Here is a 24,686-nt window from a genome sequence, read left to right as displayed (position 1 = left end):
CACCCACCCACCCACAGAGCCACAGGAAATACCCTTGTTTCAATGGCTAATAAGGATATCCTCCATTTATTAAATGACTGAATCCATTAGAGTGGCTCAGCATCTCAACCCTCCTATCATGCTTACCCACGGCCCTTAGGGATGGTAAAGATGGCTGTACCAGTTTAGGCATCTGACATGGTGAATGTAGCTGAAGAAAGAGCCTTTTACTCAGCTCTCACTGTTATCCATCTATGAAGGCAGGCCACTCAGAGGTTAAACGTAAGCTCCGAGGCACGGCGCAGAAGTGAGGGAGCAATAGTGACAAAAAGTCCACAGACGCACAAACACACACACACGCCTGCACACACATACACATGCACACACACACACACCATGACCCCTCCTCCCTTCTCCTTCCACATCTTACCTCCCTCCAGGATCTTGGAACAAATCTGCGTTTATCTCTGATTATGCCATCATAGCTCATGCACAACCCATACTGCATGAGTGCTCCTGTCTGTAAATGGATTATGTACAATTAGGCTTTGCCCCTGTTCCTTTAGCTGGGGAATGACTAATGCAATGGATGGGGGAGATTATCCTCTGTATTGCTGCTGAATTGTGAACAACAAAACAGAGCTCAGTGGCGTGCATCATGTAGTGAAAGGTGTAGTTTAATCCTAAGTGACGGTTGCACACTAGACTGGGGGATTTGATTTTCTCTAGCATTTGCACCTTCTCCTTGGCAGAGAATGTTGGGTTGTAAGCCTGCTTCAGTGGAGCTGTCGTGTGTATTCCACACTATCCCTCAGAGCCAATACCTTATGAGCTGGGTCCACATGTCACCCATTGTCATTGTAATGGGTTATTTTTAGTGGAAAGTGTATGCCTATATCATATCGGTGTGAGAATCAGAGTACAGAACAGAGATGATTCACCTGCTCCTGTCTGAACACCAGGCTGTCTGTTGACGTTATTGCTGTGGGGATTGGGGACTATGTTTCATCATTTGATCACAAATCTGAGCTCCAGTACCTGTAGGATGGATGCATGTTCTAATTGATTAGCATTTCTGTCAACTCCCTGTCGCTATGGAAGCAGTAATGGTGCGGTGCGACACACACAGGCACACATACACACACAGTGCGGTGGGTAAAATATGGTATTGTCCTACCGAGACAGAGAAAATGGATGTGTCAGTAAGTACTGTGGAGGATGTTCAGTCATCTGCACTGGGGATTGGGTCTTTAGATCACAGGCGCTGTGTGTGTGTGTGTGCTGTGCTCAGTTCCTCAAACTCGGGGTGCAGTGAGGCAGCATAGAGACGTTAGTATAAAAGCCTGGGTGAACATTGTAAATTCAGATAAACTACTGCAAGCAGGCCGAGCCAGAGCAGCTCGCTACATCTCCCTGTCACATTTCTCAAAGGCATGACTTTATCTGAATGTATTCCTTTTTCATCCATGTTGGACAGTTTCTCTGGTTCTGAGTTATTGTAGCTACCTGCACATGTCAGTCAAACAGGCCTGGTGGTAGGGAGTATACATATCCAGGCTGTATCACATCCGGCCGTGAGAGTCCCAACAGGCAGTTAACCCACTGTTCCGTCATTGAAAATGACTTAACTGACTTGCCTGGTTAAATAAAGGTAAATTACATTAAAAAAAAATTAAAATAGGGCGACACACAATTGGCCCAGCGTCGTCCGTGTGCCGCCCTATTTTTTATATATATATATATATTTCATCAGACAATATTTCAGCTCGGTCTTGAGACCACAGTCCACAATAGTGAACATTCGCTGCTAATTCTGTCCTGATCTGGCATTGGATGGGTGCGTGTGTTTGTGTGTGTGTGTGTGTGTGTGCTATTTCCGGCTCAGAGTTTGGAGCTCAGGGTGACTGGTTGCTGCTGCTGTTTGCCTGGCAGGCATGCTCTGTAGGCAGCATGCTGATAGACCAGGGGGACAGAGAGAGAAAGAAGGAGATGCAGCTCTGCCTCTATTGCACACCCAAGGTATTGGGACCAGGTCTGAGGCTAAAGCTGCCCCTAGCAAAGAGAGAGAGAGGGAGGTTCCATATCACGACACACAAATACATCTCCATCTCTGGTTTGGCTCTTTACTGGCAGTCCCTCCTCAGTGCTGACTGCTGAGTGCTCCCAAGATCTCATCTCATCTCATCCCCATGCAATTCCACACAGTACCTATCTGTCCTCTTCCATTATTCCTTTCCATCCAATTCGCTCTGTCACATTTCAAAACAATCTGATGGTGCCTCGCACTCATTTCTCCTGATTTCCACCCCAACTCCTCTCCCAACTAAAGCATTTTGAATTGAATGCAAATGGAGTTCAAAGAAATTCAAAACCGATACAATCCGATCCAGAAGGAGTCAACCGTTGATAGTGGAGACTGCTCTGTTGGGCTCGGCTCTCTACGGCATGCAGATAGCCAAATCCAGAAGGAGTCAACCGTTGATAGCGGAGACTGCTCTGTTGGGCTCGGCTCTCTACGGCATGCAGATAGCCGATACTCTCTACGGCATGCAGATAGCCGATCCAGAAGGAGTCAACCGTTGATAGTGGAGACTGCTCTGTTGGGCTCGGCTCTCTACAGCAAGCAGATAGCCGATCCAGAAGGAGTCAACCGTTGATAGTGGAGACTGCTCTGTTGGGCTCGGCTCTCTACGGCATGCTGATAGCCGATACTCTCTACGGCATGCAGATAGCCGATCCAGAAGGAGTCAACCGTTGATAGTGGAGACTGCTCTGTTGGGCTCGGCTCTCTACGGCATGCTGATAGCCGATCCAGAAGGAGTCAACCGTTGATAGTGGAGACTGCTCTGTTGGGCTCGGCTCTCTACGGCATGCTGATAGCCGATCCAGAAGGAGTCAACCGTTGATAGTGGAGACTGCTCTGTTGGGCTCGGCTCTCTACGGCATGCAGATAGCCGATCCTTTCTACGGCATGCAGATAGCCGATCCTTTCTACGGCATGCTGATAGCCGATACTCTCTACGGCATGCAGATAGCCAATACTCTCTACGGCATGCTGATAGCCGATCCAGAAGGAGTCAACCGTTGATAGTGGAGACTGCTCTGTTGGGCTCGGCATGCAGATAGCGGCATGCAGATGCTGATAGCCGATCCAGAAGGAGTCAACTAGTCTACTGTTGGGCATGCTGATAGCCGATCCAGAAGGAGTCAACCGTTGATAGTGGAGACTGCTCTGTTGGGCTCGGCTCTCTACGGCATGCTGATAGCCGATCCAGAAGGAGTCAACCGTTGATAGTGGAGACTGCTCTGTTGGGCTCGGCTCTCTACGGCATGCTGATAGCCGATCCAGAAGGAGTCAACCGTTGATAGTGGAGACTGCTCTGTTGGGCTCGGCTCTCTACGGCATGCAGATAGCCGATCCTTTCTACGGCATGCAGATAGCCGATCCTCTCTATGGCATGCAGATAGCCGATCCAGAAGGAGTCAACCGTTGATAGTGGAGACTGCTCTGTTGGGCTCGGCTCTCTACGGCATGCAGATAGCCGATACTCTCTACGGCATGCAGATAGCCGATCCAGAAGGAGTCAACCGTTGATAGTGGAGACTGCTCTTTTGGGCTCGGCTCTCTATGGCATGCAGATAGCCGATCCTCTCTATAGCATGCAGATAGCCGATCCAGAAGGAGTCAACCGTTGATAGTGGAGACTGCTCTGTTGGGCTCGGCTCTCTATGGCATGCAGATAGCTCTGTAAAGCATGTTCTGATCTCTGTTTTTTTAATTAAATGTCGGTTTGTACTTCATGTATTCATGTTTATATGTTCACCTGCCAGGGGACTGCAGATGTAAATGTCTGCTAAAGCTGGTGCAACGGATCACTTCTCTTACTCTGAGATGTATGTTTTGTTGTACATTGTACCTGCCAAATAAACGGAATAACTAATACCGCCAGGCCAGTCTAACTCTGAACCAAAAGCACTGTAGATGGCAGAGGAGAAGATTAACAGTGACATTTCCCTGGATGAGTAAACCTGTAGCCAGGCAGCGTTTCTCAGTCAGTGTTGCTGTTTACGGCTGAGTAGACAGTGTTTATAATGACTCTAACATGACTAGTCTCACTGTATACACAAATCAAAGGCAGAGTGGAGGAGGCAGATGTAATGGCTCCTCATTAGAGCCCAGTCTGAAGAGGCCTTCTATACCTGACTCAACAACACTATGGTGGAGTGATTAGGCCTTCAACAAGCAGCAAGCTAGTACAATGGAGCCAAACTCCTTACCTACTCCAGAGGAGAGATCACAGCTTTCTTTCAGGAACTTTCTCATATCCCCCCTCTCTCTTTCTCTCGCTCTCTCTTTCTCTCTCTTTTTAAAAGCTTTCTATTTTAGACTTAGGTTGGTATCATAGTCATGTTTTTTGTACAGTGAGATTGAAAATGTGGTTTTAATGCAATGTTATTCTTTCTATATAATATCCTCTTTTTTAACAGAAACCCTGTTTTTTCTCTCTCCCAACAGAACGACTCGTGGAGCGAGCTGTACTCCTTTGCCCTGTTCAAGGCCATGAGTCACATGCTGTGTATCGGTTACGGGCGCCAAGCCCCAGAGAGCATGTCTGATATCTGGCTGACCATGCTCAGTATGATCGTGGGCGCCACCTGCTATGCCATGTTCATTGGCCATGCCACCGCCCTCATCCAGTCCCTGGACTCATCCCGGCGCCAGTACCAGGAGAAGGTAAGACCGCCGTCGATGAGGACCAAGCCATGTGACCAGGAGAAACTCAGAGCCGTAGACATAGGTTATTAGTACGGCCTAGAGTTTTCCCCTGGTCAAGTCACGTAGTCAGGAAAATCCCTGTCCCTACCAGCTTCCACCAGTCTGTGTCGTCAGATCAAAGCATGTGGTCAAGTCTCTTAAGAAGGAGAACACTGCTCTATAAGGACATTGCAGCTGAGTCTCCATGGAGTTCTTAGATACTGGGTGATCTGGTGGAGTATTATCCGGTCTGTCAGCAGCACGTCCCCCTTGGCCTGCAATCATTTGCCAGGCTTTGCTGTCTAATTGCAGCATCTGGCTAATGTTGAGAACAGAGGAGAACAGTGCCTCCGACTCCGCCTCTGTCATCTACCGTTTGGCTTCTCTTCAAGACCTGAGACAGGATTCCATCCTGTCTCTAGTTTCTGTCCCTCTGTCTCAGTCTCCAATACCTTTTTTGTTATTATCTTGGAGAGATAATCATCCTGTTTTCTGGTTCACAATACTAGGGAGCGACGAGGGGAAATTGTGTGCTTGAAACAGAATGAATTTGCATTTGAATGAGGGATTATATAAACCAAGTCTCCAATCAGATAACATTAAGTCGGCTAGTACAGTAAGATAAAAGTTAGACTAAATACACAGGAAAGGGTTTCCCTGAACCAATTTGACATGATCTGTATCCACTGCATACTATCATTCATACACAAGTGCACCCGTTGTAAGTCATTTCACCCGCATGGGATAATGAACACAAATGTTCAATAGAGATGTGCTTCTCCCTATTCCTTACTCCCTAGTGATGGAGATACAACAGTTAGTGCTATGTAGCAATTTGTACCTACTCTCTAACTACACTACCTCTTTATGTAACTTCTCAAAAACATACATTTAGAGTGAAACCACACTCTCTGTTCCCTAGCTAAATATATGCCCATTACATTATCTCAGGACTGTTCGGACCGGTTACAACAAGTATGCTCCTGTCACCACACATCAATCCCTACTACTCCCTAGAGAGAGAGAGAGAGAGAGAGAGAGAGAGAGAGAGAGAGAGAGAGAGAGAGAGAGAGAGAGAGAGAGAGAGAGAGAGAGAGAGAGAGAGAGAGAGAGAGAGAGAGAGAGAGAGAGAGAGAGAGAGAGAGAGAGAGAGAGAGAGAGAGAGAGAGAGAGAGAGAGAGAGAGAGAGAGAGAGAGAGAGAGAGAGAGAGAGAGAGAGAGAGAGAGAGAGAGAGAGACCTCCTATCACAGGAAGAGCACGTAAAGCCAGGAAGTCCCCGTTATTCCTGGAACTGCTCTCTCTCTCTCATGCTCCCCTTCGTCCCTAATGTCAGAACTAACGATGTGACTACCGTGATCCAGCGAAGACAGCTCATCACATCTAGATCTTCCTCAGGCCATCAGACATGAGGGTGTTTTATTCATCATCAGCTACTTGAGATACAGTATACTGGGATACACACTGAGGCAGGCATCCGATTACACGGTGATAATGGCACAATGAGTCTGAACTCCCGCCTCCGATCCCCACAAAAGTGTTTCTTTGTACAGGGTAGTGTAAACACAGGCGTCAGTGCGTGGTCGTATTGACAGCGCAGTGTAAAAAGTTAGCCGTGGTTTCGGTGTTGAAACAGATTAGTCATGATACGCTATACATACAAAAGTATATGGACACCCGTTCAAATGAGTGGATTTGGCAATTTCAGCCTCACACGTTGTGTATAAAATCTAGCACATGGCCATGCAATCCCCATAGACAACATTGGAAGTAGAATGGCCTTACTGATGAGCTCAGTGACTTTCAACGTGACACCGCCATAGGATGCCACCTTTCCAAAAAGTCAGTTGGTCAAATTTCTGCCCTGCTAGAGTTGCCCTGGTCAACTGTAAGTGCTGTTATTGTGAAGAGGAAAAGTCTAGGAGCGACAACGGCTAAGCAGCAAGGTGGTAGGCCACATAGGCTCACAGAACGGGCCCACCAAGTGTTGAAGCGCGTAAAAATAATCTGTCCTCGGGTGCAACACTCACTACCGAGTTCCAAACTGACTCTGGAAGCAACGCCAGCGCAATAATTATTCGTCGGGAGCTTCATGAAATGGGTTTCTATGGTCGAGTAGCTGCACACAAGCCTAAGATCACTATGCACAATGTGAAGCATCAGCTGGAGTGGTGTAAAGATCACTGGACTCTGGAGCAGTGGAAATGCGTTCTCTGGAGTGATGAAACACGCTTCCCCATCTGGCTCTCCGACGGACGAACCTGGGTTTGGCGTATGCCAGGAAAATGCTAATGCTCGTGCCAATTGGAATGTTTGGTGGAGGAGGAATAATGGTCTGGGGATGTTTTTTCATGGTTCAGGCTAGGCCTCTTGGTTCTAGTGAAGGGAAATGTTAACGCTATAGCATACAATGACATTCTAGATGATTCTGTGCTTCCAACTTTGTGGCAACAGTTTGGGGAAGGCCCTTTCCTGTTTCAGCATGACAATGTCCCCATGCACAAAGCGAGGTCCGCACAGAAATGGTTTGTCGAAATCGGTGTGGATGAATCACCTTTGGGATGAATTGGAACGCCGACTGCGAGCCAGGTCTAATCCCCCAACATCAGTGCCCGACCTCACTAATGCTCTTGTGGATGAATGGAAGCAAGTCCCTGCAGCAATGTTCCAACATCTAGTGGAAAGCTTTCCCAGCAGAGTAGAGGTTGTTATAGCAGCAAAGGGGGGCCCAACTCCTTATTAATGCCTATGATTTTGGAATGAGATGTTTGACGAGCAGGTGTCCACATACTCTTGGTGATGTAGTGTACTTCTGACACCCAGAAAATCCACTTTTACGTTGAGAGAAAGGTATTGTCATTGTTTGCAATGTCCACACTGTTAGACAATGCGTAGACTACTGATTTATCAGAGTGTGGCGTCTGGGCCTTAGGCGGTCAGAGTTTCTGTTTCTCATTAGACATTCAGCAGCTCATTCTCAATGGCTCTCTAAAGGTATACATTGTCCCTCTCCATGTATCTCACCCGGTCACACATTCCATGTACACTCTTAGAAAAAAAAGTTCCAAAAGAGTTCTTCAGCTGTTCCCATAGGAGAAAGGATTACACACACACACACACACACACACACACACACACACACACACACACACACACACACACACACACACACACACACACACACACACACACACACACACACACACACACACACACACACACACACACACACACACACACACACACACACACACACACACACACACACACACACACACACTCATACGGGCACACACAGGCATGTCTGCTGGGTTTTCTCACATAGGAGACAAGGAATACCATCAACCTGTGTCCTAATCGTCTGATGGTGTTGAGTAGAGGACACAGATACACTGTCGTAACGTGTCTGTCTCTCATATTGAGGACAGTGCGGCAACAGATGAAGCAGCAGCAGCAGCATGTCCCTGTGTCCTCTCTTCCTCTGAGGTGACACAACCCCCATCCCCCTCGCACCTCTCTCCGCCCCCCCCCCCATCCCTCTCTCACCTCCCTCCATCTTTGACATCTAACTGGGTGAAACATCATCTGCCAGAGGACACAGCGTGCAAGTGGCCACACCGCCCAAAGCTTTAGGCTTTATGTAACTGTTACTACTGTCCTTCTCCTCCTCCAGAGGGATGCAGCAACGCTGCTGAATAGGCTCTGAAGAAAGATGTTACCCAAGGGGCCTCTAGGGCAGAACAGTTCTCCACTGGGGTCCAGTCAACCTACTGTCTTCGTTGACTCAGCACAACCCCTGTGGTCTCTCTGGTACATGAGTCAATATTTCCATAGTGTGATTGGTATTTATTTGCTTCTTGTGAAAGCTCATTGGAATAAGACAAATCAAAAGTAAATCCTGTGGAATGTGTAATGGGAAATGATGGTGTAGAAACACTTTACTTGTACAGTGGTTCCTCCTTTAATAGTTGCGAGCTTACGTCATGGGACTTCTTCATTGCTCCAGACCAGCGCAAGGGGGGAGTTAGAGCACTGATTATGATTTTGGGTCCTACTGTGTCTCTAACGGACTATGAATCGGCAACATAAACCTAAATAGAAACTGATAATTGTGTACGACTTCAGTATTACTTACTGAAACTGTTGTTACACTAAGGTTTTTATTATTTTATTTTGTTAGGATTATTTTGCTCTTACTGTAGTACTGTAGCACAACGCCTGAATTGGTGCAACGGTCTAAGAAGCGGTGTTGCTATAGATGCTGGTTCAATACCCCTGCCAGCCTCAACTGGGAGACCCATGAGATGACTGTAGGTTTTTGTTTTTTCTCCCTCTAAAAACAGAAATAAATCCTAAATAACAAACTGGATTTATTTATAAATTAGTAACAATGTCTCACCCCACCGTAGGCGACATGAATCTCACTAGTGTTGAGTAACGTGCTGTTCAAAGTGGTGTAGGTATTATTTATTTAAAGAGCATATTGAAGTTAGAAGCAAAAGCCTACAACTATTTTAGCACCGTTTCGTGCTGCTCTGAGACAAGCATGGGGACTGGTCTTGATAAATCAATGAGATTTTTATTTTCACTGAATCTCCATTTGGGTTTTTGGTTAGACTAGAATTAGAAAATCAGGGTGCAGATATTATGCTCTTAGTTAAGAACAGGGACAGCCTACTCCTTCCTCCCCATCGGTGAATTGAACCCAGGTCTCCCGTGTGCCCTGCCCACATGATACAGGGATTTAGTTAAATAGCCCAGAACTGTACTCCCGACCGTCATATTGTAACCCTGAGGGTTTTTCATTTTTCTTGGAATAGAAACATAATATTAATCAAACTAATTAAATTAAGCAAGTAACAGTCAAAAGTTTGGACAAACCTACTCATTCCAGGGTTCTTTATTGTCACTATTTTCTACATTGTAGAATAATAGTGAAGACATCACAACTATGAAATAAGACATATGGAATCAGTTAAGAACAAATTCTTATTTACAAGGACAGCTTACTCCTTCCTCCTCGTCAAGGAATTGAACCCCCGCGTGCCCGCATTCTCTAGTACAGCCATTATTGAAGGCGAACAAATGCTTCTCAAAGATGTCCTCTGCTGGTCAAACTAGCACTGGTCAAACTAGCACTAACTAGCATTAATGGTACCAGTGGTTTAAACTTAAATAACGTGCCATAGAATTCTGCCGCAACATGCAAGCTGTGCCACAGTACACTGCAACTTTTAAAGTGTTAGCTCACTGTGTTAACTCATGTATATGACTTTATCCCTATTCAGGTACCCCTTTGTCCTTCCTTTGGAGCAGCATGCTTCATTGGCGGTGTAGCATGTGTCCAGGACGCTTACATTTCCGGCTCGTTGAGTTTTATAGGATCCTGACTTTATCGAACAAAACAAACATTTATTGTACAGCCGGCACTCTTGTGACTGCAACCATATGAAGATCTTCAAAGTTAAGTGATTAATTTTATCGCTATTTCTGACTTTTGTAATTCCTTTACTTGGTTGTAAAATGTTTGTATGCTTTTGTAAGCGGGGTGCTGACCTCGGATAATCGCATGGTCTGCTTTTGCCGTAAAGCCTTTTTGAAATCTGACAAAGCGGCTGGATTAACAAGAAGTTGATCTTTAAACCGATGTATAACACGTGTATTTTTTATGAATGTTTATTATGACTATTTCTGTATTTTGAATTTGGAGCTCTGCAATTTCACCGGATGTTGTCGCGGTGGGTCGCTAGCGGAACGCCTGCGCCAGAAAGGTTAAGCTAAGTCAGTTCTGATGTGATCCACCATCCCCTCTCCACACATCCACACATAAGTCGTTGAGCCCCACCTCGTCCTGCCTGCCTGCCTACGGCATCCTGTGTTAGTTCAGGGACAATTTAATTTCCTCCTATGGTTCTGTGGCAGCTCCCACTCCCAATGACAGTCATGCAGTCATGCCAGTACGCCACAGACCAGTAGCTTTATGTCCTATAAAATATATAAAGGAACTCTGAACTCTTCCTCCCCTAAGTCTACAGGCTGACGGGAACAGATTGGATTTCAGAAAATGTAATGCATCTTTATATAAGTGCAGGAAGAGATATAGCCCCGGCTCTGCCTGTATCTCTGCTCTGAGCCTAATTTCATAAGATGGGCAGTGGCACAGAAATATGACCTTGGAGGACAAGCTATATTGTAGCAGACATGGAGGGTCACATGTCAGTGGAGCTTTAAAGAACTACACTTTCTGTCTGACTTATAGTGAAGTGGAATATCCAATGCAGTAACTATTGTATAACTGACTCTCCACAGACTCACATAGGTGTCTGTCTTACACAGGTATTGTATGGGGGGTCTTTGTCTTTAAACACAGTGCACTGACTGTATGTTCTATGTGTGTGTTTGATTGCCATGGGGGTCCCTTTGTCAAATACTGTACTTCCTCCCGGAGCTTTGTGACAGAGTGTGTGTGTGCTCAGTGTGATGTGGTGTCAGAGCTGCCCTTTGGCCTGCAGTGATACAGTGAGTCAGAGCTGTAGAGAAGATCAGAGCTGCTGACATTCAGCCACCGACGGCCTGGCAACTTAGTGGTAAAAAAAATCTATATTTTTCTGTGGTGTATGTCTGCCCTAAATCTCACAATTCACCCTTGTACCAAACACCCTGTGCCTAAAGTGACAGTGGCAGGGGTTTTGGTAGGAATGTACACTACTATTCAAAAGTTTGGGGTCACTTAGAAATGTCCTTGTTTTTGAAAGAAAAGCAAATTTTTTTGTCCATTAAAATAACATCAGATTGATCAGAAATACAGTGTAGACATTGTTAATGTTGTAAATAACTATTGTAGCTAGAAATGGTAATTTTTTTATGGAATATCTACAAAAGCGTACAGAGGCCCATTATCAGCAACCATCTCTCCTGTGTTTCAATGGCACGTTGTGTTAGCAAATCCAAGTTTATCATTTTAAGACTAATTGATCATTAGAAAACCATTTTGCAATTATGTTATAGCACAGCTGACAACTGTTGTCCTGATTAAAGAAGCAATAAAACTGGCCTTCTTTACACTAGTTAAGTATCTGGAGCATCAGCATTTGTGGGTTCGATTATAGGCTCCAAATGGCCAGAAACAAATAACTTTCTTCTGAAACTCGTCAGTCTATTCTTGTTCTAAGAAATGAAGGCTATTCCATGCCAGAAATTGCTGAAGGGAGTAGTACACAACGTTGTGTACTATTCCCTTCACAGAACAGCGCAAACTGGTTCTAACCAGAATAGAAAGAGGAGTGGGAGGCCTCAGTGCACAACTGAGCAAGAGGACAAGTACATTAGTGACTAGTTTGAGAAACAGACACCTCACAAGTCCTCAACTAGCAGCTTCATTAAATAGTACCCACAAAACACCAATCTCAATGTCAACAGTGAAAAGGCGACTCCGGGATGCTGGCCTTCTAGGCCAATGTATATATAAGAAGGCTTGCCCCTAGACACTTGTACCTTCAGTGGGTGGCTCCATGCGGCACCCCCAGCATCATACTTGAGTAAGCATATATGATAAAGTTGGCCTCAGGCCCTTTCAAAGTCCAAAATAGGCCAAGGCCAGACCCCCCCAACATGTCACATGACTCCTCGGTCAATCGGAGCAATATCAGATTATAATTGTACTGAGCCCTTACTAAGTCCATCCATATACCTACTATATGCTCAGTTTGGCCGGGCGGCCAGCTCTAGGAAGAGTTGGTGGTTCCAAACTTCTTTCATCTAAGAATGATGGAGGCCACTGTGTTCTTGGGGATCTTACATTTACATTTACATTTAAGTCATTTAGCAGACGCTCTTATCCAGAGCGACTTACAAATTGCTGCAGAATGCTGCAGAAATGTTTTGGTACCCTTCTCTAGATCTGTGCCTCGACACAATCCTGTCTCAGAGCTCTACAGACAATTCCTTCGACCTCATGGTTTGGTTTTTGCTCTGACATGCACTGTCAACTGTGGGACCTTATATAGACAGGTGTGTGCCTTTCCAAATCATGTCCAATAAATTGAACTTACCACAGGTACACTCCAAGTTGTAGAAACATCTCAAGGATAAACAATGGAAACAGGATGCACCTGAGCTCAATTTCGAGTCTCATAGCAAAGGGTCTGAATACTTATGTAAATAAGGTATATGTTTTTAAAAATGTATAATACATTTGCAAACATTTCTAAAAACCTGTTTTCACTTTGTCAATGTGGGCTATTGTGTGTAGATTGATGAGGAAAAAATAAGTTTTAATCCATTTTGGAATAAGGCTGTAAATGTAACAAAATGTGGAAAAGGGAAGGGGTCTGAATACTTTCTGAATGCACTGTACTTACAGAATAATAAGAAATTCTCTGAGACCAGGGTTGGTTGTGGTAGTTTATGTTTTAGGGTGAATTGTTTGATTCAAGTGATGCCACTGACCTTAATTTTCTCCACTCTTTATTCTATTCCAACTTCCAGTTTTCAAAACATCATAAAACTGGTTGATTGAATGAGGGGCACCTGGGTAATTCTCCCACTGTGAGCTAAAGGCTAGAGCTGCCATATTCAAGGTGCAGGACACTGATCTGGACGCTTTGAATAAATCCCGCTATGCCCTCAGATGAACCATCAAACAGGCAAAGCGTCAATACAGGACTTAGATTGAATCCTACTACACTGGCTCTGATGCTCGTCGGATGTGGCAGGGCTTGAAAACTATTACAGACTACAAAGGGAAACCCACCCGGAGCTGCACAGTGACGCAAGCCTACCAGATGAGCTTGATGCCTTTTATGCTCGCTTCGAGGCAAGCAACACTGAAGCGTGCATGAGAGCACCAGTAGATCCCGGATGACTGTGTGATCACACTCTCCATAGCCGATGTGAGCAAGAACTTTAAACAGGTCAAATCAAATGTATTTATATAGCCCTTCGTACATCAGCTGATATCTCAAAGTGCTGTACAGAAACCCAGCCTAAAACCCCAAACAGCAAGCAATGCAGGTGTTGAAGCACGTTGGCTAGGAAACACTCCCTAGAAAGGCCAAAACCTAGGAAGAAACCTAGAGAGGAACCAGGCTATGAGGGGTGGCCAGTCCTCTTCTGGCTGTGCCGGGTGGAGATTATACCAGAACATGGCCAAGATGTTCAAATGTTCATATAGGACCAGCATAGTCAAATGATAGGTCTGGGACAGATAGCACGTCCGGTGAACAGGTCAGGATTCCATAGCCGCAGGCAGAACAGTTGAAACTGGAGCAGCAGCATGGCCAGGTGGACTGGGGACATCAAGGAGTCATCATGCCAGGTAGTCCTGAGGCATGGTCCTACGGCTCAGGTCCTCCGAGAGAGAGAAAGAAAGAGAGAATTAGAGAGAGCATACTTAAATTCAAGCAGGACACCGGATAAGACAGGAGAAGTACTCCAGATATAACAAACTGACCCTAGCCCCCCCAACACATAAACTGCTGCAGCATAAATACTGGAGGCTGAGACAGAAGGGGTCAGGAGACACTGTGGCCCCATCCGATGATACCCCCGGACAGGGCCAAACAGGAAGGATATAACCCCACCCACTTTGCCAAAGCCCAGCCCCCACACCACTAGAGGGATATCTTCAACCACCAACTTACCATCCTGAGACAAGGCCGAGTATAGCCCACAAAGATCTGCGCACGGCACAACCCAAGGGGGGGCGCCAACCCAGACAGGAAGATCACATCAGTGACTCAACCCACTCAAGTGACGCACCCCTCCTAGGGACGGCATGAAAGAGCACCAGAAAACCAGTGACTCAGCCCCTGTAATAGGGATAGAGGCAGAGAATCCCAGTGGAAAGAGAGGAACCGGCCAGGCAGAGACAGAAAGGGCGGTTCGTTGCTCCAGAGCCTTTCCATTCACCTTCACACTCCTGGGTCAGACTACACTCAATCATATGACCCACTGAAGAGATGAGTCTTCAGTAAAGACTTAAAGGTTGAGACCGAGTTTGCGTCTCTCACATGGATAGGCAGACCATTCCATAAAAATTGAGCTCTATAGTAGAAAGCCCTGCCTCCAGCTGTTTGATTAGAAATTCTAGGGACAATTAGGAGGCCTGCGTCTTGTGACCGTAGCGTACATGTAGGAATGTACGGCAGGACCAAATCAGAGAGATAGGTAGGAGCAAGCCCATGTAATGCTTTGTAGGTTAGCAGTAAAACATTGAAATCAGCCCTTGCCTTGACAGGAAGCCAGTGTAGGGAGGCTAGCACTGGAGTAATATGATCAATTCTTTGGTTCTAGTCAGGATTCTAGCAGACGTATTTAGCACTAACCGAAGTTGATTTAGTGCTTTATCCGGGTAGCCGGAAAGTAGAGCATTGCAGTAGTCTAACCTAAAGTAACAAAAGCATGGATTCATTTTTCTGCATAATTTTTGGACATCATTTTTTTGCATGATTTTTGAAATGTTACGCAGATGGAAAAAAGTTGTCCTTGAAACAGTCTTGATATGTTCGTCAAAAGAGAGATCAGGGCCCAGAGTAACGCTGAGGTCCTTCACAGTTTTATTTGAAACGACTGTACAACCATTAAGAGTAATTGTCAGATTCAACAGAAGATCTCTTTGTGTCTTGGGACCTAGAACAAGCATCTCTGTTTTGTCCGAGTTTAAAAGTAGAAAGTTTGCAGCCATCCACTTCCTTATGTCTGAAATACAGGCTTCTAGCGAGGGCAATTTTGGGGCTTCACCATGTTTCATTGAAATGTACAGCTGTGTGTCATCCGCATAGCAGTGAAAGTTAACATTATGTTTTTGAATGACATCCCCAAGAGGTAAAATATATTGTGAAAAGAATAGTGGTCCTAAAACGGAACCTTGAACACCGAAATTTACAGTTGATTTGTCAGAGGACAAACCATTCACAGAGACAAACTGATATCTTTCTGACAGATAAGCTCTAAACCAGGCCAGAACTTGTCTGTGTAGACCAATTTGGGTTTCTCCAAAATTTCTCCAAAAGAATGTGATGATCGATGGTATCAAAAGCAGGACTAAGGTCTAGGAGCACAAGGACAGATGCAGAGCCTCTGTCTGATGCCATTAAAAGGTAATTTACCACCTTCACAAGTGCAGTCTCAGTGCTATGATGGGGTCTAAAACCAGACTGAAGCATTTCGTATACATTGTCTTCAGGTAGGCAGTGAGTTGCTGCGCAACAGCTTTTTCAATTTGTTTTGAGAGGAATGGGAGATTCGATATAGGATGATAGTTTTTTATATTTTCTGAGTCAAGGTTTGGCATTTTCAATAGAGGCTTTATTACTGCCACTTTTAGTGAGTTTGGTACACATCCGGTGGATAGAGAGCCGTTTATTATATTCAACATAGGAGGAAGCAGCTCTTTCAGTAGTTTAGTAGGAATAGGGTCCATTATGCAGCTTGAAGGTTTAGAGGCCATTATTATTTTCATCATTGTGTCAAGAGATATAGTACTAAAACACTTGAGTGTCTCCCTTGATCCTAGGTCCTGGCAAAGTTGTGCAGACTCAGGTCAACTGAGTTTTGGAGGAATATGCAGATTTAAAGAGGAGTCCATAATTTGCTTTCTAATGATCATGATCTTTTCCTCAAAGAAGTTCATGAATTTATTATTATATATATTATTATAATTTTATATATTTTTGAGAGGAATGGAAGATTTGATATAGGCCGATAGTTTAAAAAAATATTTTCTGGGTCAAGGTTTGGCTTTTTCAAGAGAGGCTTTATTACTGCCACTTTTAGTGAGTTTGGTACACATCTGGTGGATAGAGAGCCGTTTTATGTTCAACATAGGATGGCCAAGCACAGGAAGCAGCTCTTTCAGTAGTTTAGTTGCAATAGGGTCCAGTATGCAGCTTGACGGTTTAGAGGCCATGATTATTTTCCTCATTGTGTCAAGAGATATAGTACTAAAACACTTGAGTGTCTCTCTTGATCCTAGGTCCTGGCAGAGTTGTGCAGACTCTGGACCCCCCGACTATTTACATTGACCCCCCCCCCCCGCTTTGTTCGTCCTTTATCAGCTGCAGTTGTTTGATAGCAGTAGAAAAGTAGACATGTCATGCCCTGACCTTAGAGAGCCTTTTTATTCTTCTATTTGGTTAGATCAGGATGTGATTTGGGTGGGCATTCTAGTTTGTCTGTTTCTTTATTGGCTGGGTATGGTTCCCAATCAGAGGCAGCTGTCTATCGTTGTCTCTGATTGGGAATCATACTTAGGCAGCTTTTTTTCCCACCTGTGTTTGTGTGTAATTATTTGTTTTCTGTGAGTGTTTGTGTGCGCCACGGTTGCGTCACGTTCCGTTTTTGTTTACCTGTTTTTTGTGAAGGTTTCACTTCGATTAAAGATGTGGAATTACATGCACGCTGCACCTTGGCTCATTTATGACAGGGAGTTTGAAGGACTGGGGAGGAGATTATGTCAGGGGACAAGACCCTGTCATGGAAGCAGGCAGAGGCAGCGAAGTTAGGTCAAGAACGGAAGCCCGAGAGGCAGCTCCAAAAAAATGTAGGGCACACGGGGAGATTGGCTGTGTCAGGGTTTAGACCTGAGCCAACTCCCCGTGCCTACCGTGGGGAGCATGTGACCGGTCAGGCACCGTGTTATGCGGTAGCGCACTGTCTCTCCAGTGCACATTCACAGGCCGGTGCGCTCTGTGCCAGCGCCCCGCATTTTTTGGGGCGAAAGTAAGCATCCAGCCAGGATGGGTTGTGCCAGCTCTACACTCAAGACTTCCAGTGCACCTCCACGTCCCAATGTATCCGGTGCCTGCTCCACGCACCAGGCTTCCAGTGCATCTCACCAGTCTGGTGAGACCTGTTCCGGTTCCACGTACCAGGCCTCTAGAATGTCTCCCCAGCCTGGTAAGCCCTGTGGCAGCTCCACGCACCAGGCTTCCAGTACATCTCCTCAGTCTGGTGAGACCTGTTCCGGCTCCACGTACGAAGCCTCCAATGATGATCCATGTCACGAAGCCTCCAATGATGATCCATGGCGCGAAGCCTCCAGTGATGATCCATGACCCGGAGCCTGTAGTGATGATCCATCCCACGAAGCCTCCAGTGATAATCCATGACCCGGAGCATGTAGTGATGATCCATGGCACGAAGCCTCCAGGGATGATCCATGGCACGAAGCCTCCAGTGATAATCCATGGCACAAAGCCTCCAGTGATGATCCATGACCTGGAGCCTGCATTGACGGTCCCACGTCCGGAGCCACCGGGGACGGTTCCCGGTCCGGAGCCACCGGCGACGGTTTGTACCTGTTTCCTCCAGCATCTTCACAAGGTACTTTGCTGTTGTTCTGGTATTGATTTGCACTTTTCGCACCAAAGTACGTTCACCTCTAGGAGACAGAACGCGTCTGCTTCCATCTGCTTCCTGGTAGGCCTTGAAATACATCCACAGGTACACCTCGAATTGACTCAAATGATGTCAATTAGCCTATGAGAAGCCTCTAAAGCCATGACATCATTTCTGGAATTTTCCTAGCTGTTTAAAGGCATAGTCAACTTAGTGTATATAAGCTTCTGAGCCACTGGAATTGTGACTAAGTGAAATAATCTGTCTGTAAACAGTTGTTGGAAAAATTACTTGTGTCATGCACAAAGTAGATGTCTTTTAACCGACTTGCCAAAACTATAGTTTGTTAACAAGAAATTTGAGTGGTTGAAAAACGAGTTTTAATGACTCCAACCTAAGTGTATGTCAACTTCCGACTTTAACTGTACCTTGATATTGACTACTACAGTGGCTTCAGAAAATATTGACACCGCTTGACTTTTTACACGTTTTGTTGTGTTACAAAATTAGATTAAAATGGATTAAAATGTTTTTTATTGTCAACGATCTACACAAAATACTCTGTCCATGTGAAAGAAACGCATTTGGAAAAAATAAAGTAAATACTAATATCTTGATTAGATAAGTATTAAACCCCCTTAGTCAATACATGTTAGAATCACTTTAGGCAATGATTACAGTTGTAAGTCTTTCTGGGTAAGTCTCTAAGAGCTTTGCACACCTGGATTGTACAATTTGCACATTATTATTTAAATTCTTCAAGCTCTGTCAAGTTGGTTGTTGATCATTGCTAGACAGCCATTTTCAAGTCTTGCCATAGATTTAAGATGATTTAAGTCAAAACGCTAACTAGGCCACTCAGGAATATTCAATGTCATGTTATCCTAAAAAAACTCCCTAATCCTTGCCAATGACAAGCAGACCCCTAACATCATGCAGCCACCACCATGTTGACAATATGAATAGTGGTGTACTCAGTCATGTGTTGTTTTGGATTTACCCCAAACATAATCCTTTTTATTCAGGACATAAAGTTAATTTCTTTGCCACATTTTTTGCAGTTTTACTTTAATGCCTTATTGCAAACAGGATGCATGTTTTGGAATATTTTTATTCTGTACAGGCTTTCTTATTTTCACTCTGTCATTTGGGTTATTATTGTGGAGTTACTAAGATGTTGTCATCCTCAGTTCTCATATCACAGCCATTAAACTCTGTAACTGTTTTAAAATCACCATTGTCTTGATTGTAAAATCCCTGAGTGGTTTCCTTTCTCTCTGGCAACGTAGTTAGGAAGGACGCCTGTATCTTTGTAGTGATTAGGTGTATTAATACACCGTCCAAAGTGTAATTAATAACTTAATCATGCTCAAAGGGATAATCTTTGTCTCCTTTTTTTACCCATTTACAAATGGGTGCCCTTCTTTGCGAGGCGTCGGAAAGCCTCCCTGGTCTTCGTTGTTGAATCTGTGTTTGAAATTCCGTTCTTGACTGAGGGAACTTACAGTTATGTGTGCGGTACAGAGATGAGGTAGTCCTAAAAATATATGTTAAACACTTTTATTGCACACAGAGTGAGTTTATGCAATTTATTATGTGAGTAGTTAAAGCAAGCTTTTACTTCTGAACTCCTTTTGCCATAACAAAAGGGTTGAATGCTTATTGACTGAAGGCATTTAGCTTTTATTTTTTAATTTGTAAACATTTCTAAAAACAATACCACTTTGACATTATGGGGTATTGTGTGTAGGCCAGTGACACAAAATCTAAATTAAATTAATTTTAAATTCAGGCTGTAACACAACAAAATGTTGAACATTTCAAGGGGTTTGTGACAAGGGGTGTGAATACATTCTGATGGCGCTCTACATACATGTATGGGATTTGGAGATGGTAGCAAACTGGCTACTGCTCTCTCCGGTGAACACTTTAGAATGACTTTATATAAGCAATCATAAATATTTCTAAGCATTTTAAACATTCAAGCACGATAAATTACAAGAATCATAGGCAATAATAAATTATCAATAGCCATTTATTAGCCAATTGTTTTGATAGGAATCGGGAGTGAAAATTGCATGCTTCTATGGATGTTTATGCCAAAAAAAGCCAAGAGCGATTGTAACTCATTTGGAATTAATTAGATTATGATTCAAATTGGATTACGTGGAAAACAAAAGGATTTGACTGAATGTTTTGAGGGGGATTTCCATATGATTAATGAATGATTTCAACATTCACATATCCAGATTGTGTGTGGATGTGTGTGTGGATGTGTTTGTGTGGACGTGTGTGTGGACGTGTGTGTGTGGATGTGTGTGTGTGTGTGTGTGGACGTGTGTGTGGACGTGTGTGTGGATGTGTGTGTGTGTGTGTGGACGTGTTGGTCCCCACAAGAATAGTAAATAAACAAAAATTTGACCAACTAGGGACATTTAGCTATTTCTACGGGGTTAAGGTTAGATTTACATTAAGGGTTAGGAGCTAGGTTTATGGTTGCGAGCAAGGTTTAGGGTTCGGATCTAGGGTAAGAGTTAGGGTCAGGGAAAATTTGGATTTTGAATGGTACTGAATTGTGTGTCCCCACAAGGTTAGCTGTACAAGACTGTGTGTGTTTGTGTGTGCTCGTGGGTGCATGTACTCGTGGGGGTGTTTTTCTATTTGGCTATGAGAATTTTCTGTTTTACCAACCTTTTAATATTTCCTGTTTGGCAGATATATCATATTTCATAAATCAGTATTTTATATTTTTGTATTTATGTTGACTTATTCTACTTATGTAATCACTCTCTTAATACTGTCCTATAATGTGTATATATACCAAAGCCTACCCTGGTGTTTTTGTAGAAGTAAAAATAGGTCTAATTATTATACAGTTGAGGAAGAAAAGACATTTGTAGTCATGCTAAGTGTGATTGAAAGTGTTTCATTAAGAAGAGGTTGTCAAATACATAGCCAATTCATATTTTATCTCTATTTTCGTATAAGATGATATAAAAGTGAGAAGGATTATGCCAGATAACCCCACAACAAGAACTACAGCCCAAAGGGTCACAACTCTGTTTCTGACATTACGCTCTTCTCTGTAAGGGACCGATCAAAATGTATTGGGGGGGAGGGGTGGTCCATAATAGAGGAGGGTTGTCAAACTTATTTTTTTCTGCTTTGGAAAGGGTTGTGTGTGTTTTTATTGGGCACAGGAGAGGTAGTGTGTTTTTTCCCTGGTTTACATTCACTCTTCTGCTTGTATTTTTCCTATCAACAATGGCTTGACTTACTTTTGATATTACCCTAATAAAGTTTATGTAACGGCATTCATTAGAAGGTGAAGACCAAGGTGCAGCGTGGTCAGTGTTCATCTTGTTTATTTACCTGAACACTGAATAACCAAAAACAACAAAGAGAACAACCGAAACTGTTCTGTCTGGTACGAAAACGCTACCTAAGTATGGTTCTCAATCAGAGACAACGATAGCCATCTGCCTCTGAGAACCACACCCGGCCAAACAACAAAGAAATCCAAAACATAGAAAATGAACATAGAATGCCCACCCTAGTCACACCCTGGCCTAACCAAAATAGAGAATAAAAGCCTCTCTACGGCCAGGGCGTGACAGTTTAGAAACATTTGTGAAGGTGTGGTTATTATTCAAATGTAGCTACTGCAGGACTATGATATGAAGGCAGTGTGCCCCGGCGCACTGACTCAACACTTGAGGTGAGGAAGTCTGTTTCAGGCCTACCAGAGTTACTCCTATAATCTAACAATGAAATGCTTATCTTTATTAAAAAAAAACAGTTTGATGAAAACGTACGAGTTACACTCCTTCTGTACTTCTATATTTGTATAGCAGACGCAGTAGCCATCTCGCATAAAGAAATACATGACGGTGTCGTAGGATGCCACCGGCATACTGCATCTTTATATCTCTGGGGTTAGGCCTAAACTTCTCTTCCTTTTATATAGGCATTATATATAGTACCAGTCAAGTTAGGCACACCTACTCATTCAAGGGGATTTATTTATTTTTTACTATACTGTAGAATAGTAGTGAAGATATCAAAACTACGAATAACACACAAGGAATCATGTAAGTAACCAAAAAAGTGTTAAACAAACAAAAGTATATTTTATATTTGAGATTCTTCGAAGTAGCCACCCTTTGCCTTGATGACAGCTTTGCACACTCTTGGCATTCTCTCAACCAGCTTCATGAGGTAGTCACCTGGAATGCATTTCAATTTGCAGGTATGCCTTGTTAAAAGTTATTTCCTTCGTAATGCATTTGAGCCAATAAGTTGTGTTGCGACTGGGGTGGTATACAGAAGACAGTCTAATTTGGTAAAAGACCAAGTCCATATTATGGCAAGAACAGCTCAAATAAGCAAAGAGAAATGGCAGTCCATCATTACTTTAAGACATGGAGGTCAGTCAAGTGTAGTTGCAAAAACCATCAAGCGCTATGATGAAACTGGCACTCATGAGGACCGCCACAGGAAAGGTACACCCAGAGTTACATCTGCTGCAAAGGATAAGTTTATCAGAGTTACCAGCTTCAGATTGCAGCCCAAATTAAATGCTTCACAGAGTTCAAGTAACAGACACATATCAACTGTTCAGATGAGACTATGTGAATCAGGCCTTCATTGTCAAATTGCTGCGAAGAAACTACTACTAAAAGACACTAATAAGAAGAAGAGACATGCTTGCGCCAAAAAAAACACAAGCAATGAACATTAGATCAGTGGAAATCTGTCCTTTGGTCTCATGAGTCCAAGAGAGATTATTGGTTCCAACCGCAGTGTTTTTGTGAGATGCAGAGTAGGTGAACGGATGATCTCAGCATGTGTGGTTCCCACCGTGAAGCATGGAGGAGGAGGTGTGATGGTGTGGCCATGCTTTGCTGGTGACACTGGGATTTATTTAGAATTCAAGGCACACTTAACCAGCATGGCTGCCATAGCATTCTGCAGCGATATGCCATCCCATCTGGTTTGCGCTTAGTGGGACTATAATTTGTTCTTCAACATGACCCAACCCATCTCCAGGCTGTGTAAGGGCTATTTGATCAAGAAGGAGAATGATGGAGTGCTGCATCAGATGACCTGGCCTCCACAATCACCTGACCTCAACCCAATTTTGATGGTTTTGGATAAGTTGGACCACAGAGTGAAGGACAATCAGCCAGCAAGTGCTCAGTATATGTGGGACCTGTCACATATGCTCCTGCAACGCCCTCTACTGCTCATCCTGTGTCTCCTTGACCTGTCGCCTCTACCCCAGTACTCTCTCCCTCTCTCTCTCTCTCTCTGTGTGTGATTATGTGGGCAGGGACATATATGCTGGAGTCAGCGCAGATCCCCACCAGCTGCCACCTGTTCCATAATGAAGACCTCTACAAATACTCAACCATGTCACTTCCACGCTGCCAGATCGTAATCTCTGCTCATTCTGCCCGCTCTGACTCTGGTCCCTGTCTCCAGTCCCACGTTTCGTCATCCTGGATTCCCCACTCTACTACTCCCTTGGATTCCCCTCAGGACCTGCTTACCCTGTCTCAACCCCCCTCGCTCCAGCCTCAGCCTCCGCACCTGGTTTCCAGCAACCCGCCCGAGCTTCCCCTGACCTGCACTCCATCTCCCCGTGTGTCAATAAATACCTTGGTTACTTCATCCCAGTCTCCTCGTCTGAGTCTGCTCTTGGGTTCCCCTGTTCCACTCCGCATAACAGTAACTCCTTCAAGACTGTTGGAAAAGCATTCCAGGTGAAGCTGGTTGAGAGAATGCCAAGAGTGTGCAAAGCTGTAGTCAAGGCAAAGGGTGGCTACTTTAAAGAATCTCAAATATAAAATATATTTAGATTTTTCAACACTTTTTTTCTTACTACATGATTCCATGTGTTATTTTATTGTTTCGATGTCTTCACTATTATTCTACATAGTAAAAAATAAAGAAAAACCCTTGAATGAATAGGTGTGTCCAAATCTTTGACTGGTACTGTATAACTCATACTGTGGACACCTAAGCCTATAGGCCTTTGCATACAATGCCCTGATACATTTAGTGCTCAAATCTCTGACAGCTGAACCGCGAGGTGGACATTTATTGCTTTAAGAAAGTAGCCAAAAAATACAATAAAAATAGGCTACAAAGTCTTGTATATGCTACACATTGAAACACAAGTAATAGTGTTTTTGTCATTTGTTAAAGCCATATATGTGGCTCATTTAGCCAACATCACTGATTTATTGGCGGAGCTGAATGCGCCAGGTTGGATCTGAAGGCATATGGATGTGTGTAGAATTTCTCAAATCTCCGGTAAAGTTAAATCTTCCCTGTCATGTTGTCCGGCCCCAAATTTCGCTAAAGGAAACTCTGAAGTGGCATATTGTTTTCATAAAGATTTTAGAAAATTCACATGAAAATGTGTCTCCAATTGGATGGAATGTAGTAAGGTGCGTACTGGCGGCACGGGAGAGCGGAAACTGATTTACAACGGTGTCCTTTAATATCCATAAACCACCGTCAACAGAACAATACAAATGAATGGGTCAAACAAAACCCGGTAATCACCAGCATACCGTGCACAAGCACTACATGAAACAATTACGGACA

At 44.0% G+C, this 24,686-nt stretch overlaps 1 protein-coding gene across 1 annotated transcript in view; it reads left to right on the top strand.

The window, feature by feature from the left end:
• The window catches only part of LOC123996757 (potassium/sodium hyperpolarization-activated cyclic nucleotide-gated channel 2-like), a 76,036-nt gene that overhangs the window by 19,097 nt on the left and 32,253 nt on the right, over nucleotides 1-24,686 (top strand). Inside the window, exon 4 of the mRNA XM_046300423.1 lies at nucleotides 4,496-4,714. Coding sequence (XP_046156379.1) covers nucleotides 4,496-4,714 — 219 coding nt within the window. The remainder of the gene's footprint in view (nucleotides 1-4,495; nucleotides 4,715-24,686) is intronic.

Source organism: Oncorhynchus gorbuscha, linkage group LG15 (genome assembly GCF_021184085.1).
Source record: "Oncorhynchus gorbuscha isolate QuinsamMale2020 ecotype Even-year linkage group LG15, OgorEven_v1.0, whole genome shotgun sequence".
NCBI lineage: Eukaryota > Metazoa > Chordata > Actinopteri > Salmoniformes > Salmonidae > Oncorhynchus > Oncorhynchus gorbuscha.
This window is presented reverse-complemented; position numbering and strand designations above follow the sequence as displayed.